The sequence below is a fragment of the Xyrauchen texanus genome, chromosome 34 (genome assembly GCF_025860055.1).
Source record: "Xyrauchen texanus isolate HMW12.3.18 chromosome 34, RBS_HiC_50CHRs, whole genome shotgun sequence".
NCBI lineage: Eukaryota > Metazoa > Chordata > Actinopteri > Cypriniformes > Catostomidae > Xyrauchen > Xyrauchen texanus.
In genome coordinates, this window is record NC_068309.1 from 34853091 (window position 1) to 34873633 (window position 20543).

Consider the following 20543-nt stretch of genomic DNA (forward strand, 5'->3'; position numbering starts at 1 on the left):
TTCTTGTTAATTAGTTTGAAAATGTATTTTCTATTTTCTTTATCATTTTAATGTAAAGCACTTTGAATTGCCATGGTTCATGTAATGTGCTATAAAAAATAAACTTGCCTTGTACAGGCACTCTGGGCATACGGCTAGCACAAGGAAGTGTAATCGTGCTTCTCTTATGAACACACAAAGGGCGGGTAACCAAATGATGATTTATACATTTTGGGTGAATTATTCCTTAAAATGTTTTTGTTTGCCTTCATAGAGTTGGAAAATACGCAAGTCACATGGACCACTTTCAGGATACATCGGCAGCCTTTTGAAGCTAGCATTAAAATTTACTTTGTATTGAAAATAGTGCCCAGGACACTCTTGAAATTTGTACTTTTGCTGTAAGGATATACACTTTGCTGTATTGATTATTTACATTACAAAATTACATGTTTATTTGCAAGCATCATTAGAAAATTGCATTAATGTGGATGTTGATATGATGATGTAATTGTTGTTAATTCCTGGATATTTAAATAATAATAATAATAATAATAATAATATTATGTTTATTGTTTATTTGTAGTTTCACCCCATACCCACGACCATTAAACCTGTAGACAAATGAACTTCTTGTCTTCAGAGTCATGTGAGGGAAGGGAGTTTATCTGACAGTCAAAACACTAAAACTACGTTGAGGACAGTATACACGCAATTATTCATTATTTAATGAATAAGCCAACAGATGTCTCAAGACTGTAACAAGCAAAGGTCCAAGTAAGCCCAAGCCGACTCCGTTATGTCTGCTCCCCCACTGATTATTATCAAGCCTTTACACTGTCTTTGCTACATAGGACCGGCACATTTTTAAACACTGTGTCTAGTTAAAAATAACTTCAGGTCTCAAAAACGCATGTCGAGACACCTGTGTTCTGTTTCAATCGTTGCGCTGCGTCTAGATTGTTTTTAGCGCAGGTGTCACACATATTTAATGTTCTGATTATGTTCTGGTTGCAAAGAGGTGACTATATATAGGTAAATATTCATTTTGTATTATTGTGTTGTCGAAAGAAATGGAAAACATGCATTAATACCTTGAACTAGACATTAGACACAACATAAACATTGTGAATGTACTTGGCTACAACAGCTGATAGAACGAATGTAAAATTATGATTTAAAATCACATTTATGTAATTTTCTAAGCAAATTTTCGAAATGGGTTGGTCAGTTGCTTGGGGCCTCAGAAATTGTAACCTAGTCAAAGAAAATGTAAAATGTTTCTGAATAAATAAGCATCTCTACCCTTATTTCTAGCTTCATTTATTTTGCCTGCTGTCAGTAACTTTGAAGTGAATAATGTTTATGTTTCAAAAATGACTCACATTCAGTACTTTAATAAGAATATTCTAGGTTCTAATGTTGTCAAAAGTACCGGTACTTCGGTACCAAGTCGATACTAAAATAAAAAAAGATGTAACTATACCAGTGTTTCTGCAGTACTGTAAGTACCAAGCACCAACTCCATCCAGTAACAGCATGCAGTATGACTGATACACCACTGCTTTAAAATGCTCATAGGCTTATTTTGAACGTGTGCTATATTACTCCTTGTACACTGAAATGGACAATTAATCAAATTAAAATTGCGATATGTCCTAGTGTGATTATTAAACTGCGAAATGCTGCACTCTTAGTCTGTATGAGCAGAATGAGCTTTAAATGAATGTGTGACGCAGACCACTCACACACCAGGAACTCCACAGACATTGAGGATCATTTGTGTATTGTGAGATAAAACCCAGAGCACTAATCCACAGTGAAGCACATGTAGACCAGAAAAAGAAAGTGAAGCTTCCATCAAACCACACATCAAAATAAAAGCATGATTCAAAATAAAAGCATGATTCATAATAAAAGCTAGACACATGAAATTGAAGAAATTTCAACAGAAATATATTATGACTATATAATACATTTAATATTAATTGTAGTAATATTAATAATAATAAATAATAATTATAATTAAGCAATATATCACAAACAAGAGTGCTATTGTACTGAATACAATTTTGTTAAAATGCATTTGTGTGTTGAAAATACATTTTTAAATTTTTTACATGTAAAAAGTTTTAAGAATTTGTCTTAATTTTTAAGACACCATTTGGATGATGAAACTAAATGAAACTTTATAACATGGAATTCTAGAAAAAGTATTTAAAAAAAAAAGGGAAAAAAGGATTTGGGAGAAAATAAAACTTAACCACTTAAGCAATACATACTTTATTGAGAAAAGCTTTTAAAAAAACATGTATTTCTTTTATTATTTATATTCAAATGTAACTTTTTAAATAGCCTAAACAGGTGTGCTCAGTAGCACATTACCATATTAGCAAATGAGGTATAAAAATTGGTATTGAAAACCGTGAAATTTCACTGATATCAGTAATGACTACTGAAAATGTTGTATTGTGACAACACTAGCAGGTTCAATAGAAGTTAATCTCAATCAACAGCATTTGTGGCATAATGTTGAGATTACCACAACAAATAATTTGGACTCGTCCGTCCTTTTCTTTAAAAAAAGCAAGACTCAAGGTTACAGTGAGGCATTTACAATGGAAGTGAATGAGGCTAATATTTGGAGGGTTTAAAGGCAGAAATGTGAAGTTTTGTAAAAGCACTTACATCAATTCTTCTTTTAAATCTCATGTATTATTTGACCTGTAAAGTTTTTTTAATTGTCGTTTTTTCGGTTTACTGCATTGTGCTGTCATGGTAATTAATTGGCTAAAAGTTTAGTAAGTGATTTTATCACTCTAAAATCATATTAACACACATATTGTTCACATATTGTGACTATACTTTTGAAATAGTGAGTATTGTAATGTTTACGGATTGGCCCCATTAACTTCCATTGTAAGTGTCTCACTTTAGCCCAGATTTGTGCTTTTTTTTTTAAGAAAAGAAGAAAATGAGTCGAAATTCATTTTTGTGGTAATCAACATTAAGCCATAAACGCTGTTGATTGAGCTTAACTTGTACTGAACCCGGAATATTCCTTTAATCCATTATAACACACATATCCAGCCCTTGTTTACAACTGATGACTCTGCTGGAGCCTCCAGCTGGTGGATCTCCCTCGGCTCTGAGCAGCGTCTCCAGCACCTGCTCTGTATTTATGGAGGGATCTGTGTCAATGTACTGCTCACACAAACTGCTGACTCTGGGTGGATCACGGAGCGCTGACTCAAAACTTCTAACACGACAGTCTTTTACTACACGCTCAGTTATTCAGCAGCCTGATCTGGTCAACAAGACTCATGAGGGTTTGACAGAAGAAGAGCACAGGCAGTGACATTCCATACTTGGGGTTAAAGGTTTAGAACAAACCCTAACCAGAATGTAACCAGAATGAGAAATGCCAATATGGTACTACCTGGCAAATACTGTCTCATGCCAATGGTGTACTTTGAAATGTATTTTATAGACTAGGAGCATAAAGTCCTAACTTCTCCTGAAGAATTGCTCTTATAAAGATACTTCACTTCATGAAAATGTAAAATGCAAAAAGGTTTCTGTGTGGATTAGGTTTAGAGGATAGAAAACATTACCCGAAATTTTTGACGTTGTGGGGACAATTTGTCTGTCCCTATGAGAAAAACAGCTTATAAATCATACCAAGTTGTGTTTTTTGAAAATGTAAAAATTCTGAAAGTTGAGGGTTGGGTTTAGGGGTAGGTTTAGGGTTAGGGGATAGAATATAAAGTTTGTACAGTATAAAAACCATTATGTCTATGGAACGTCCCCATAAAACATGGAAACCCAACATCTGTGTGTGTGTGTGTGTGTGTGTGTGTGTGTGTGTGTGTGTGTGTGTGTGTGTGTGTGTGTGTGTGTGTGTGTGTGAGAATGTGTGTGTGTGTGATGCACTCCACCTACCCATGAACTCAGGCCTCATATGACAGAGACAAATTGGCTTAATTTATCTGAAGCAACCAGAACTTGTAAATGAGTGGGAGACACAGAAAGACCTTTGCTATTGTCTTATGCACGTGTGTGTGTATGTGTGTGTGTGTAAGTTATTAGGTGAGCTACTGTATTGGGTGAGTTAAATAGATACGTTGTGTGGACAGAAAATCAGGATCACTGCAGGTCAATGGCAGCTGTCTGTCTGAACACCATATGCTTATTTATGTACAGGCATTCAGGATGAAAGACAGATAGATGGACACAATTAGACAAAGAGAGAAAGCCCACCTATCTCTGGGCCCCAAGCCATAGAAAGACTCCCATTGGTCGACAATTACAGGCAGTAACCCCCATGCCAGTGATCTGCCCCTTTACAATGGTTGCCGCGGAAACAGCTCACATAATAAAAAAGCGCCACGTGAGCCCGTGGCGGTTTGGCGACAGACAAAGCAAAGTGGTCGTGAAATAGTAAATGAGATCAAACCCGTTATGAAACATGATGATTGCATTTCAGTTATGGGGGAAATAATATGCGACCTTTAACCCATTACTGACATTTAGTGACATTAAAGGGATAGTTGCCAAAATTGAAATTTTGTTGTCATTTACTCTTATCCTCAAGTTGTTCCAAACCATGACTTTCTTTCATCCGTGGAACATAAAAGGAAACTTTACGCAAACTATCAAAAAGTAACAGTAAACAGCCACATTGTGCGCTATATTCCGAGTGTTCAAAAGTCATTTGTTAGTTTTGTGTTAAGAACAGACAGAAATTTCAATCATAATTCACTGATAATCTTCCTCTCTGTCGCAGCTCTTAAATCTCAATCCAAATATTTCGCGTCAAGACACGTCATGCCAGGTTTGATGTCATGATGTGAAATGTTATTGCTTCTCGTGTCTTGTCATAGATGTCAAATCTGGTGCACTGCATCTTGACACAATATTTGAATTGGATGAGACTTGAGAGCTACATGGGAGGGGCTTGTCAGAGAATAACATACATTTCAGTCTGTTCCTCACACATAGCTATTTTATAGCTTCAAAGACTTGGAATGTACAAAGTAAAAATGTTTTTAATAAAAAAAAAATAGTTAACAGGTTATACGCAGGGTTGGTGAGTAATGGAATACATGTAACGGAATTACGTATTTAAATAAAAAAATATTAGTAACTGTATTCCACTACAGTTACAATTGATATCATTGCTTTTACAATAAAGTTACATTCAAAAAGTATTTTGATTACTGAAGAGATTACTTTGCATTTTATTATCACTTTTTTGTTTAATATTTATTCTATTCATTTTATCCATTTATCAATATACATTTTATGATCCGAGGAGCATTTGAACAACAGTGAAACACTTTCTTATGATGAATTGAAAAAGTGGATATGATGTCTTTAAGGAACTTTCCCTAGGGAGCTTAAAGTTGCTAAAGTATTTTTTTTCATGAAAGGGTGCAAAAATGTTCCTACACCCTGAAAGATATGAATGAAATGAGTGTTGTAGGATATCTCACCTGTCTCTGTAACAGCTGTAGACTCTCTAAACAACAAACCAAAATGTGTCCGCAGATCACAGACAATGATGCTTTTGACCTGTCAATCATTTTGCGTGTTCTCATTGTATTGTAGTTGTAGAGAATTATTGAGACTTACTGCCATTTTGAAGCCGTGTTGTTCATAAGGGTTGTCAGTTGAGGGCGCTATTTTGCAGTTGTTGTTTTCAACAACCGTTTCTGGATTCTAACCATTTAATGATGTCGGTCTCAATAAAGAGGTTGTTAACTTTGGAGTGCAGGGTTTTGAAAAGAGGGGGTGTGGCTAATTAAACGGCTAAGTCTCATGGAAGTAGAACGGCTAAAATCGCTTACAGCCCCTTTAATAGAGCGCAACAGTCTGGTTCCGGAAGTAAATATCCAATTCATTTATCCCATAGATTAATTGATTTTCATCGATAACTAAGACAGACCCATCCATCAGCATTATTTCAACTGCATTGTTTTAAAACGTGTTTGATAGCGTAATTTCAATATTTAAGCCCATTATTACTATGACTTCTCCTTCCTGCCCAGTAGGTGGCGATATGCACAAAGAATGTGAATCTCCAAAAACAAAAGAAAAGAACGTGATAGTGGAGATTTATGGTAAAAAGGAAGTTAAATATTGATCTGTATCTCACCCACACATTTCATATCACTTCTGAAGACATGGATTAAACCACTGGATTCTTATGCCCCCCCCCCCCCCCCACACACACATCTGGGATGGCATGAGGGTGAGAAAATGATAAGAGAATTTACATTTTTGGATGAACTATTCCCTTAAAGCAGATGCTGATTCTTACATTGGCAGGTGAAGCACCTGATGTGGAAGTGGACATTTTGCACTCGCACCACCTCTCCTTTACAGACATCTCTGCAGCGCATGCAGTGGATGGACGCCTGGTCATAGCTGCCACTTCCTCTGCTGTAAGCGGGGTGTTGATAGGGCCCTGCCAAAGAGACATGTACAGCATTAGCAAAATAGTCACAAGCACATAAACTGTCAAATACAAAACAGCATTATTGTGAGTGTGATATTGTTTTTATACAGCAGTTCAACAAAAATAATGTTGAATAACTTAGGATTCAGACAAAAATTGGCCAGTTAGTTCATAAATTTCTTCTGTGCCAGAAACAAAATGTTCCAAAAAGAGCCAAAGTATCAAACACAACTCTTTGCCCTGTTCGCACACTGTGGTTTCCAACTAGTGGTGAACGAATCCATTAAAGGTGCACTCAGTAACTTTTGTCATTGTGTCATCTTGGACTTACACTGACACCTAGCGGTTTGGATGCAGCATCATTTAAAATCAATAGTTTAAGATTTAGGTGACATTGTAGAAATGCAGTATTCTTCATGTAGAATAAAACAACTTCATTTAAATGAGTGCTCATAATTTTCTACATATATTGTTAAATTACAACACGTTTAGGTGCAGTTTCCTAGTGAAATGTCCAGCAGGGGGCACCAAAAGCAAGTTAACTGGTGTCAGACGAGGTTTTTAAGGTAAATATTAGATGGATGTTTTAATGAGTAAAGCATACCTCCCAATCCTAAAACTTTAACCTAAGCCTAACAGAATCTAACACGCTATGAGGTAAGCTACTGGGGAAGCTAATCACATTGGAATACATGTGTAAATGTAATTGAGTCTGTAATACAAGGTGTTAAAATGCATAATTTTTCAAAAGGTAAGTTATAGTAAAGGAGTTGTTATGAGGGGCCTGGGTAGCTCAGTGAGTAAAGACGCTGACTACCACGTCTGGAGTCGCAAGTTTGAATCCAGGGCATGCTGAGTGACTCCAGCCAGGTCTCCTAAGCAACCAAATTGGCCCGGTTGCTAGGGAGGGTAGAGTCACATCGTGGTCGCTATAATGTGGTTCTCTCTCGGTGGGGCTCGTGGTGAGTTGTGCGTGGATGCCATGGAGAATTGCGCGAGCCTCCACACGTGCTATGTCTCCACGGTAACGTGCACAACAAGCCACGGGATAAGATGCATGGATAAGAAGGACGGTCTCAGACTCGGAGGCAACTGAGATTCGTCCTCCACCACCCAGATTGACGCTAGTCACTACGCCACCATGAGGACCTAGAGTGCATTGGGAATTGGGCATTCCAAATTGAGTAGAAAAAAGGAGGTGTTTGAAATCATGAAGTATCAGTATGTGAGTAATAGAGCAAAAAATGTGTGTTTTTAAACTCATAATCAGCCATTGTACTTGTGATTTGTGTGAAGGCAAATTAAACGCACAGTTGTTGTAGATCCTCCGTCATTAGTTTCACCAGGAAACTGCGGTGAAATATAGCATTCAGCATGTAAAAGCCAGTTTGCAAATATTTTGTTATAGTAACATTCATTCTGAGACAAGGTTGATTGTTTCTGTGGTGAAAAAGCATTTAAACAAATCATCTGATCATCTCAATGATGACTCAGTGTCACTAACAGTTTTGGGTAAATTACTCAAAAAAGTAATCCACTACAAATTAACAACCACTACTCTAAAATTGTAATAATTACTTTACTGATTACTTTATCGAAAAAATAATCGCATTGCTATTTCCCTTAATTTTAAGCAGTGGTGGACAGTAACAGCATTTTTACTACGATACTGTCCTTCAGTATATTTTTCAAGTATCTGTACTTTATCAGTAAAGTTCATCAGTTAAATGTGTTCATTTTAAAAAACTTTTTCTCATCACTACATTCAAAAGCATAATATCTTACATTTTACTACAGTGCATTTAATTAAAACATGTCATTCCTCGCTACTTTGAAGTGAATAAATTAAGAAATACCATGAATGCACTTGTTAGCTTGCAGTAGGCTGATAAATACACTTTTGCTAATGCTAATGCTAATGCAGCTTTCAGGGCAACCTAGGATAGAGAGAGAGAACTATAAATGTGTAAAGAGCACTATTAACATAAAAGATGCTCACTTGTTGCCACCTACTGCCGTAAACATACAATCTGCAGAAATGGTGACTGAACAAATCAATGAAAGAGATCCAAAAAACGATGAATACAAATCCCCACCACTATTTGGAAAGTCTCATTTAATCAGATTCAAGAACCAGAACTAACTGTTGTAATGAATAATGACACACAGGATATAACCAGTATGCACTCATTCTGTTCAAACGCCATAAACTCTTTTTTTTAAACATCTTATTTGAAAGCATCATGTATCATATCACTAGCACACATGGCTTGACAAAACACCACAGTTTTCACATCGCTGATTAAATTGGACAGTAGGACAGCGATATAAATACAGATGGCACACCAATGCTCTCAAAAAGACAGAATTGATATAGAAAAACTCTGATATTCATTTACAGCTGTTGGAACAATCGTCAGTGCTGTGTGCTTCACATTTAAACTCCCTGCCACCTGCACTGCCCTTCTGCCAACTGCCAGCTGCACCCTCCATCACATCTGCAACCACAAACAAGCTAAAGAGCCAGTGTTTGGCAAAGGAGATAAAGACTGAAAGCTGGATGAATTCATTTAGACAAGGAGGAATGTGCTGATCAACTGTGACCAGAAGTATGTGTTTAGTCAGTGTGAAAACCAATGCATTTTAAATATGATTTTGACATTCTCTAAAGACAGTTTAAATGATGGTCGCCCATGCAAAACTTGCCGCCACAATGCATTTTGTAGAACAAATGATCTGGGATGAATTATATGCTGAAGAATATTACTTGAAACCTACAGTAGCCATGTAGTGACCTACGCAGTGGTTTTAATTTAGGGTTCTGCATTGGTGTGTCTACGTCAACTTCAGTAAGTATTCACAGCCAAAAATGCTGCAGTATACAGAAAGAAAAAGCTTTCATTTCCAAAATAATAATACATTTCATAAATAAACAAATGCAATGTAATTTGTGGATTGAAAAGTATTTTGAGTCAACAAATTACCGGCCACAAATTACTTCATAAAACGGAGCGTGGTGCACTTGTGTGTGTTTAGAATTTTTCTATGGAAAAATCACATTTGAATGTGGATTATGAAAACTGGGATAAATAATCACAAGTGTTGCGTTGTATCTCTGAAATAATAATAATAAAAAAGTTTCAAGTTTGTAGTATAATAGTTTCAATGAAACACCAGCAGACCCCACATTTGGCCTGTCTCATATTAGTTGGGACATCCCGTACTTTGGCAAAAATCAACGTGACGGGACGCCCAATGTCCCATATTTAAGCAGTGAAACAGTCGAGGGGGACTTCAACTGGCATTCGACTGCCGAATAAATTAATGTGGACTTCCCACTTGGCTAATATCCCATATTTACCTACATGAGAATTTTATTGAAGCGGCCAAACAACAGAAAGGAAGCTCCGGGTCAGCTGTCCCTTATAACTACCTACAGCTGAATACAGATTTATTAAAGGGGTCATGACATGAGAAACCAAATTTGCCTTGATCTTTTGGTATATAAGAGGTCTTTGTATCATTAAAACGTCCTGCAAGTTTAATATTTTAAGACGTCCTCCCCATTCTAAACGAATCATTTATTTAATCAAGCTCAAAATACAGCTCGTTCTGGATTCATGGTTAGAAGTGACGTGTCGGTTAGAAGTGACGTACCAGCGTTTGCATATGACCGCCTCCAGCACAAGATAACTACGCTTTAAGCGCAAGACAACTACGCTCATTTCAGTATCGCCGTCGCCTCACAAGTGTTCAGTCAATGGACAGCGAGCTCTGACAGAGACTACTTGTGCACAGGAAAATTACGATGCCACACAGATGTGCTGTTCCTGGCTGTGGTCAAACAAAACCTCTGAATAAGCTGCCGAAAGATCCAGACGTCAGGGAAAAATGGATGCAGTTTATTTTTTGCGGACGCCCCAGTCACGGCAGTGTTAACTTAAGCGCTTGTTCTGTACATTTTAAGGATGACTGTTTTGAGAACAAATCTCAATATGATGCTGGCTTTGCCAGAAAACTGTTGCTCAAAGATAAGTCCGTGCCGACTATTCTGGGAACAACGACGACGCAAACTGTAAGTAATCTATTTTAAACTTTAAACTACTTTTTAAAGCGCAATTTCATTCATTATGAATAATCACAGTGTTTTTACTTAGTTTACTTGCATATTGTTCTGGCTGGGGGCGTCAATAATTGATACATAGGCACTGACGTTAGCCAATCATAACAGTGGGCGTTAACACTGAAGTCTTAAATGGAAAATGCCCCCAAAACAGACTGTTTGAATCAGAGGATGAGAAACAGGGTGGGAAAAGGTCATAAATCACTAGATTTTAAAAGTTTTTCTTAAAAAAAAATATATTAATACTATAATTGCACCTAAGGGAACATAATAATACAATAAAAAAACCCATGTCATGACCCCTTTAACCCTTCACATCCACAGCTTGTGTTAGTCTGGACTATTTTCACTGTTGTGAGCTTTATATTGCATAATTTTTTCACAAAATCTTTTATGGATGTAAGTATTGGGGAGCAACAGTGTGACGACTTTGTTGGGTTTTCTATTGTTATTCAGTTAAATAAATGTAGCAGTTTCATTAAAAAAATTACATTTAGCAAAATGACCATGGTTTCCACAAAAAGAACATGTTTTTTCTATAGTAATATTGTAGTGATTATGAAAAGTAAGTAAAACCATGGATCTGCCAGGGAATGCAAATTTCAGAAGAAATATTCCTGCCCTTTCCTCTAAGGGGTTCTGTAGATTTCCATGATTTCTTTGGTGAATTAGGTGCTAAAACATCACAGACTGTGCATGCAACAGCTGCAAATTAATTATCTGTGAATTCCTCCACAATGTTAATTTGAGAAACTTTTCACAAACAATTTAATTTAGCTAATCAAATTAAGTCAGTTTCATTAATCCAACATAATGTAGTTAAATTTGGTCAATTCAATGTAATTTAGTAACTTTGTTAATTTCATCAAACTAAATGTTCTTATGTAAACTTAACTTATTACTCATTACTACATACCTGTTGGCGAGTAAGTGTAAGGACAGTCAAATGGTTGTGCAGTCAATTATATAGCAACTGCTTATGGAGTTAAGCAGTACTTGAACCAACATTTCGCTTAAAGGTGAAAGACCTCAACCTAAGCACAAACACCAATCTTCACCACAGTGGTAACCCCCAAAATTCCAGCCTAACAGAAACTCTTTTTATATAACTTATTATAACATTAAACATGGACAAATCTCCTCCTGTTCTCATCTTGCTCAAACATGCATACAGTAACATTATTTCAATATTTGTTCACCCCATCCAGTCCTATGCAAAGCATGCTGGGAAATGGAAATCCCCTGCCCAGTTTCATTAATGCTACAAAAAGTATTCACGCAGTCCCAACTGAAATGTATGAAGTAAACTAACACTTTTACAAATTTAATTGGATGTAATGCAAAACTTTTCAAGAATTGTGTTACTTCAGTTCGTTTTAATTAAGTAAAATGAACAACCAGCAAAAATATATATTTTTTGAGTGCTTAAGTCAGGCATATGAGGTATCATTTGAAAGCGTAGAATCAGAATATTTCAGGAATAACCATCATTTGTGCATTTATGTTACATGGCTTTCACATAGCACTTAAATGGACAAGTCATATATCAAATGAAAGCTCTCATTCTCAAGAATGTGCACTAAAACATGATTTCCATAAGTCATCTAATACAAATGTCTCTGTTATGCTCCAATAACTGCTTCTGTAAGCCCCAAGTAGCCAAACATATTATATCTGCTTTTACCTTGCTTGCTTGGCTGAATAAGCCAATATTATATCTTAGATGCCCAGAACAAAATATGCCATCCAGAAGGAAAAGCATGCTAACCAAATCATCAGAAAAATATGTTTTGGTCTATTGATGATAAACTGTTATATATTATTGCAAAGGGGTTGATTTCAGCTTTCTAATGACACCTAGACTGAGCTTCTAGTCCACTCAGAGGCTGAGATATTCTGAAAATTAGACTGAATGTCTAGGGACGAGCACGTCAATGAGGGCTAAAATGCGTTAGAGTGCCACCAAAATTTCAGATCTGTATATTGTGATGGAATGTGATGGGGAAAAATATATTCTTTTATATGGTTCTAGCTGCCACCTAGTGGAATAAAATGTGACTTTTCAAAGTGAGGTAGAGTGAACAGAACCAGGATTACATGCTTACAAATGTTTTCGCAGTTAGTCCACAGTATGCGTGAATGGTGAGCTTTTAAATTTGAGTGTGAAAAATGGCAGGAGGCAGCCCAAAAATGCACCAGAGTTTTTAAATCCCAAAGTATAACCAAAAGTATTAGTGATGCTTGCCTTAATGAAAACCACTAAAATCAGCACAGCACAAAACAAACTTGCAAAACGTTCTGAAATTGAAGTTTTTAATGAAAAACACAAAACATCCCAAAAGTATTTTGGAATCGTCCATTATCATAATTTGTTGTGACCAGAATGAATGCAATGCATTTTGCTCTCTTGATGTAACACATCCGTCATCTGGAATTTGGCAGGACGCCATTCCCCCGCTATTGCTTATTCGATTGGCGTTTAAACAATTGCTGGAGAGGGAATGTGGCAGTGCGCCATGCAACACGCTAAAATCCATTGTGTCATAATACCCACGATTAAGCACACCACATTAACACAAAACACTCAATTAGGTGTCAGATGTCCAGATGTGTTATTTGTAAAGCAGGAGAAGGGCAGGGGTGTTTGAAAATGGTCTGAACACTATTCACTGACTATTTCAAAAGTATAGCCACCAGATGTAAACAATATGCGTATAAACATGATTTCAGTGTGATAAAATTGCTTACTAACCTTTTCTGTGTGAATATAGATCCAATTGTACAACTTCTTTGCCATGACGACTATAAAACACAATGATTTAAACAACTTTACAGACAAAACAATACACAAGTTTTAGCAGAAGAATTAATGTAAGCGCTTTTCTAAAATTATAAGCTTCGCATATCTGCTTTTAAACCCTCCAAAAATTGGCCCCATTCACTTCCATTGTAAGTGCCTCACTGTAACCTCGATTTTTGCTTTTGCTTGTACTGAGCCCAGAATTTCCTTTTAATTTTAAAGTCATCCTTTGAGTGATAAAATGTTCCTCTGTGTTGTTCTCTTCACCGTTCCCTAAGCCAAAGATATTTGCTGCATGAATGGTAAAGAGAACTCCAATGTTCCAGTTCTCTCTTTCATCTTTGTCTCTCACTAGACAGCATTTTCATTGATGCTGATTGTGACATCAGCCTAGTGGAAGTCTGTGGTTTTGACGAAAGACAGGAACTTTATACAGAGCTTTGATCAGATCCCTGTATTAAACAAACAGTCTTCTTCAAAGCAAAACACTAGGTACGACATTGTGGGGCCTCAACAGGCGTGCAAGAATAAGAATACTGATGGGACACCTGATATTCACCTGTGTGAATAAGGCCACATCCACACTAATACGTTTTCATTTGAAAATGCGTCTTTTTCTCAACGTTTTGTCCTTCTGTCCACACTGAGGTTTTTGACAGCAAAAACAGAGCTTTTCGAAAATGCACTCCCAAGTAGATACATTTACAAATGCTGTATTTTTGTTGTAGTGTAAATGGAGATATCTGAAAATGAAAATGCAGTCATGTGATCTCAAAACAATCAAGAAGGCGGCCCATGTTGTAGTGGCATTGTGCCTGCTATCCACTTTAGTAGCATTGTTAAAGATAAATGTTACTTTGTACATCCTTCACATTGCATTCCTTCAACGCCGATGAGAAGCTTATTTGGAATTGCTGTCCAATGACAGAACACAAGGACAATTGCGTTTACAACCGTACATCGAACGGCAATTTTTTGCATGCGGATTTAAGCGTTTTTTTGTTTTCTCCTCAATTTGGAATGCCCAATTCCCAATGCGCTCTAAGTCCTCGTGGTGGCATAGTGACTCATCTCAATCCGGGTGGCGGAGGACAAATCTCAGTTGCCTCTGCTTCTGAGACAATCCGCGAATTTAATCGCGTGGCTTGTTGAGCACATTACCAAGGAGACACGCACAACTCACCACACACCCCACCGAGAGTGAACTACATTATAGTGACCACGAGGAGGTTACCCCATGTGACTATACCCTCCCTAGCAACCGGGTCAATTTGGTTGCTTAGGAGAGCTGGCTGGAGTCACTCAGCACACCCTGGATCTGAACTTGTGACTCCAGGGGTGGTAGTCAGCGTCTTTACTCGCTGAGCTACCTAGGCCCCCGGATTTAAGCGTTTTCATATGTTCCCTCGAAAATTCCAGTGTGGACAGAGAGTGTTTTGAAAACGGAAACACAGTTCTGTTTCATTCCTACTGACCGCCAGAGGCAGTATTAAACACTACTGGATTATCGCAGCGCCAGCCAGATAGGTCGAGAGAATATACCAACAAAGTCACATAGTGACGTATGCTGAGCCCTGGGGGTTATAAACCACAGCCGCTCAGCACTCTGCCTCATTCGCTTTCTCGCCTGGTTGAGATAGGTTGTTTTAACTAAGTGATATATTGCGCTGTCAAGTGCAGCTTACAAGAGCAGCGAGATATCGTCCTCACAAGCTGTGTCAGTGCGCATCTATGCCACTTCAACGGATTTGAAGTGTTTTTAGCCGCATTTTGGCCTTTTCGTTGGTAACACTCTGTGCCTCTTGTTGCTATCCGGTGGCTGGTGTTTTCCACGCTATAAGTTAACAGTCTCTCGTTGACATTTTCATCATTCATTCAGTTGTTCTGAACTTTTTTCCTCGAACTTATGTGATAGTCTGTGCCCTTTGGTTCAATCCATCGGCCATATTAGACATTTATTTATTTATGAGATATTCTTGACATTACCTGTCTGTTCACCCGCAGGAATTTTATAATTATTAATTTCCTGTATTCTGCTTGAATTAAACCTTACGGTTCTATCCGAAGGAGTTATTAGCAAGTAACTATGGCTCACAGCTTGATTGCCACTGGTTTCCCACTGACTTGTAAGCTGTGCCCTAATAAACTCCTCCTGGACGACGGTCATGACATCTGCCCGTCATGTTTGGGTGTTCAACATCTGAGAGAGGCTCTCACGGACCCGTGTCTGCACTGCAGTCTTTTACCTATGTCGGAACGGCGGCTCCGTCTTGCTGAGTTAGACCCCAATTCAACGGTGAAACTCGGGCAGTTGGATGTAGCCCCTTCTCGCACTCAGATGTGCAGGGCGTCTGCGGCAGCCGGCGCTCCCCTCCCATCTAAGAGGAGGGCCACATCGCGAAGTGATGAACATCCGTGTGTGGAGGAAAATTCACTCTGTAAGACGGTTTCTGTACTTTCTTCAGAGATGGCGGAGCTGAAACGCCTGCTGCACTCGCTTCAGCCTGTAACATCTACTACACCTGTGAAGATGACACAGGAGGATGAGAATGTTCTGAATCGTGGAACTGGGGAAGAGTCGCTTGAGTCCCCTCATTTTTCACATCATTCTGACTTGGATGTGCTTTCTACGATTGCTTCTGTCTCATTTTTTAATGATCATGGGAATGCTGTGAATGTTGCGGCGCAACCATCACCTCAGGATGTTTTCGCTGGTTTTCCAGCAACGGAGGGGTCGAGTGGGGGGTCAGTTCAGTCATCTGGACAGGCCCAGCCCTCTTCTGATGATACTTTGGCTGTGCTTCGAATGGCTCTTGCTCGTCTAGGGCTTGAGGAGTCACCTGTCCAATCTGCCCAAACCAATGTCTTTTTCAGGCAGGCCACAGCTGCAACATCTTTTGCCATGCCACAATAAAAAGATTTTGTGGCTGAGTTTTCAAATGCCCTCACTGGTTCTGGAAGGCCTAAACGGCGCTCAAAGATTGCTCGGATGTTAGCATCTATGGCTGAAGCAGATTCCATCGGGGTGAGTTGTGCTCCAGAAATAGAGCAGCCTGTTGCAGCTTTGGTGGTGTCTCCTGACGAGGCTCTACGAGGGAATGTGCGATGTCTCATTGCGCAATGTGGTCGCACAGATTATTACTGAAAAAGGCATACGAGTCTGTTGCGTACATAACTAGTGCAGAAAACACAATCTGTCAGTTACTACTTGCTGTTACCAGTACGCTAGAACCAGCAAATGTTGATCCCTCAATTTCACAGTTTCTGCAAACGGCTCTTTTGGCAACGGGCCACGTAACCCGGGAGCTGGTTAGTCTTGCAGCCACGCTTCTGGCAGCCCGCCGTCAAGTGTGGCTTGCTCAAGCATGGCTACCTGAGGACTGCAAGAAAACCTTGAGAGATCTTCCATTCGTTCCTGGGCATCTTTTTGGTCCTAATGTTCCGGAACTTTTGGAAAAGAAGGTAAAGCTGTCTGAGGCCACTCGTCAACTGATGCAGGTACAGCGCAACCCTACCTTTAGGATGCCAGCAGTTCAGACCCGACATCACTATGCCACACCGGAGCCATATTTCCGCCAGCACACTACACCTCAGTCACAGCCCCCTCAAAGGCTTCGGGCTACTGAGAATGCTAACATTTTTCGGCCACCTCATCGACATTTGCCAGGCGGACCCCGTCAGCGCCCCGCGACCACTAAAAGTCGCAGCCATAAAGCCTGAGACACTCAGGCCGGCGGTCGATCGTTTTTCAGTAGAACAGATAGAGTACTGGAGGACCAACTAGTGTTGTCAAAATATTCGGTACTTCGGTACCAAGTCGGTACTAAAAAAAACGTCTCGGTACCAAGTACCAGTGGTACCGAGTACCCGGTCAAAGTTCAGCGCATGCACGCACGGCGGCGTGAAGTTGCGTTCTCCTCATGAAAGCGCTGAGACATGGCGACCGCCGGCGCTGCTGTGGTGACTGCTCTTGTTGATAAGAAAGGAGGAAAGAGCCATGTGTGGAAATATTTCGGATTTGCGGCTGATGACGAGGGAACATCATAGATCATCAAAAACCAATTTGCAAACGATGTCATCGAAGTTTTCTCTCAAAAGCAGGAAACACATCAAACTTGATAAAACACCTTAAAGACCGACACCGGATCTAATGAAAGAGTTCAAGCAGGTAAGTTTCAAATTAATTTCAAATTTAGAGGTTCTGTTTTGAGTTATATACCATATTTTAATTTGAATGTCGGATTGAAATAAACACAATGTTAGCCGTGTAGTAAATCATTAGCATAACGTTACGTGGTGCAGCTAACGCAAATATAATGAGTGTTAGAATTAAGCTTCTTTATTAACTATTTAATGCTACTATACATTTTATTAGGGTTAAAAAAAAAAATAAAAAAAAACAGGAGGACATGAAGGTTTTTTTTAAATGACCTGTATGCAAAACATCAGTCAAAAAAGTCTGTCAAAAAAGCAGTTCTAGGCTTATTCTTGGCTGGATAACCAGCAGGTTTAAAATAAAAATTTAAATATGAATACAGTTTGATTAAATAAAAGTGCATTCAAATAAAACACGTTTTATCTTCTCCTGTATAGTTTGGTAGGGCTTTACAATATAGTACCATTCACTAACATTAGGCTAACATCATGCTAATATCATGCATTATCTAACATCAACTTACAGTGAGTGAACAATATAACATTAATGTTTGTGAATGTTATTTAATACAAACACTTGATCTTTCATGTTTATTCATTGTGCATTTAATTGTTAACAGCTAAAACTTTTAATTTTAAAAATGTATTAGTAAATTTGTAATCTTATCTAGATTTATTATAAAAGCTGATGTTTGTTATTTACAGAAACATTATATTTTAGCTGGTGTCAATGATCTAATGTTGCATTTGGTCAGACAGACTTATATCATATGTTCCTTTTACAGCTGCAGGCTGAGGATGATCATGAAACACCCCAGCAAACTCTAAAACAGCCAACAGTTACAGAAGCTTTTCAGCGGCAGCAGAAATATGACAAAAACTCACCTGAGGCAAGAAAGCTGAACCGAGCTGTTGCTGAATTCATATGTATGGATAAAGTGCCCATTTATACCGTTCAAAAATGTGGATTCCAGCAGCTGCTTCATCACTTCAACCCAAAATACCAGCTTCCAAGTCGAAACTTTTTTATGTACAATGAGATTCCACGCATCTACAATGACACCAGAGACCTCATAATGCAGCATCTCGGAGAGAAACCGTTTTACAGCTGCACAACAGATCTTTGGACAAGTAGAACTACAGACACTTTCATGTCTGTAACTCTGCAGTACATTACTAAATCGTGGGAATTGCAATCCTGGTGTCTTGGCTGTTGTGGTCTCAACACAGATCACACTGCTGAAAGTTTGAAGGAGGCCTTTGAAGAAAAACTTGAAGACTGGAAGTTGGACATTGTAAGAAGAATGTCAGGCATCACAACAGACAATGCCACAAATAACAAAAAAGCCTTTGAGGACTACACCTGGATTCCTTGTTTTGGACACAATCTCCACCTTGCTGTAAATAAGGCAATAGACATAAACAGGGTGTCCGCAGCACTGTCAAGGCTTCGAAAAACTATTTCTGCCTTCACAAGATCACCAAAACTTTCACGCCAGCTGGCCAAAAAACAGAAAGATCTGTCCTCTCCAGACCACAAACTCATTCATGATGAACCCACTCGCTGGAATTCTTCATATGATATGGTGGAACGTTTCTTGGAGCAGCAGCAGGTTGTCTGTGCAGTCCTGGCTGAAGACAGGAAAAAATGGTATCTGATGCCAAAAGACTCGGACATTACAGTTTTAGAAACTGTTAAAGCAGTTCTTGAGCCACTCAGTCCTTTTACTGATGCACTTAGTGGGGAAAAACATACCACCCTGTCCTCAGTCTTGCCATTACTCTGGAAGATATTTGAGTGTCTCAGTCATGAACAAAGTGACTCTGCACTAGCCCAAGAGATGAAGGAAAAGATACACGAGTATCTTAAACATCGCTATGATGACCTGCAGCTGCAGTTTCTTTTGAACACTGCAACTTACCTTGATCCAAGATTTAAAAACAGCTTTGTTTCTCTTAAGGTTGATGATGTGAAGCAAAGTCTCCTGGATGAGGTGAGGAAAATGGGCAATGAAGGAAGTGCATCTCGGGTGTCTGGAGGAGAGTCAAGTCAAGAAGTCAGGCCATCAAAAAAATCCAAAAATGACCTGAAGCATCTGCTTTCCTCCATACAAGGGGAAAAGAAAGAAAAAGGAGAACCAACATCCTCAAGTCAAGCACATCTTTCTGCAAGTGACGAGTTAAATGGTGAATTCTTGGTGTACGGTCAGATGCCTGAGGTCAGTGCTGAGGATGATCCACTTTCCTGGTGGAAAACAAATATGGGTACACTACCTCAACTATCACAGTTTGCCAGGAAGTATCTGTGCATTGCTGCATCAAGCTGTTCATCTGAAAGAGTGTTCAGTACTGCAGGGTATATTGTTAGCCCAAGACGCTCAAGACTGAGTCAGGAACATGTTGATATGTTAGTGTTTCTTTCAGAAAATCTGGAAATGGCAAAGAAAGTAACTTAAGGAATAAATGTAACTATAGGCCAGTATTGTTTTGTGTGAAACTTTAAGCATAGATTAGAAACATGTATCTAGTTATTTAATTACTCAAATGTTTACAATCCTTGGCTTGATATACTTAAATTATGCCATTTGTTTTTTTTTTTGCTTTTTTTATAATAATATTTTAGTTTATAAATTGTTGTTCAGTCATGGCATATTGTGTTTAATTTATAAAAATGTTTAAGTTTATAAATATAACACTGAGTGTTTATTCAGTCATGGCTTATTGTTGTGTTTTTTAGGTGTGTAATTTATTTTCATTTATTAGTTGTGGAAAAACTTGAAACACAATTTTAAATAAGTATAAAGAATGGCATTGTTTACCTTTTATTAATAAAAATAGTGTGTTGTTCAATTAGCATGTTTTTGTGTTTTGCTTTGGTACCGAGAACCATGGATTTTTTCTTGTAAATTTAGTCTAAATTAAACTTTGGTTTGGTACCGAAATTGGTACCGAGAACCGTGGATTTTCACTGGTATCGGTACCGAATACTGAAATTTTGGTACCGTGACAACACTAGGACCAACACA

General features: G+C 38.4%; 1 protein-coding gene across 1 annotated transcript in view; it reads right to left on the reverse strand.

Moving 5' to 3' along the window:
- LOC127627514 (actin-binding LIM protein 3-like) overlaps positions 1-20543 on the reverse strand; it is a 144639-nt gene that overhangs the window by 93859 nt on the left and 30237 nt on the right. The window contains exon 2 of the mRNA XM_052103923.1: positions 6302-6448. Within this exon, the coding sequence (XP_051959883.1) occupies positions 6302-6448 (147 nt within the window). The remainder of the gene's footprint in view (positions 1-6301; positions 6449-20543) is intronic.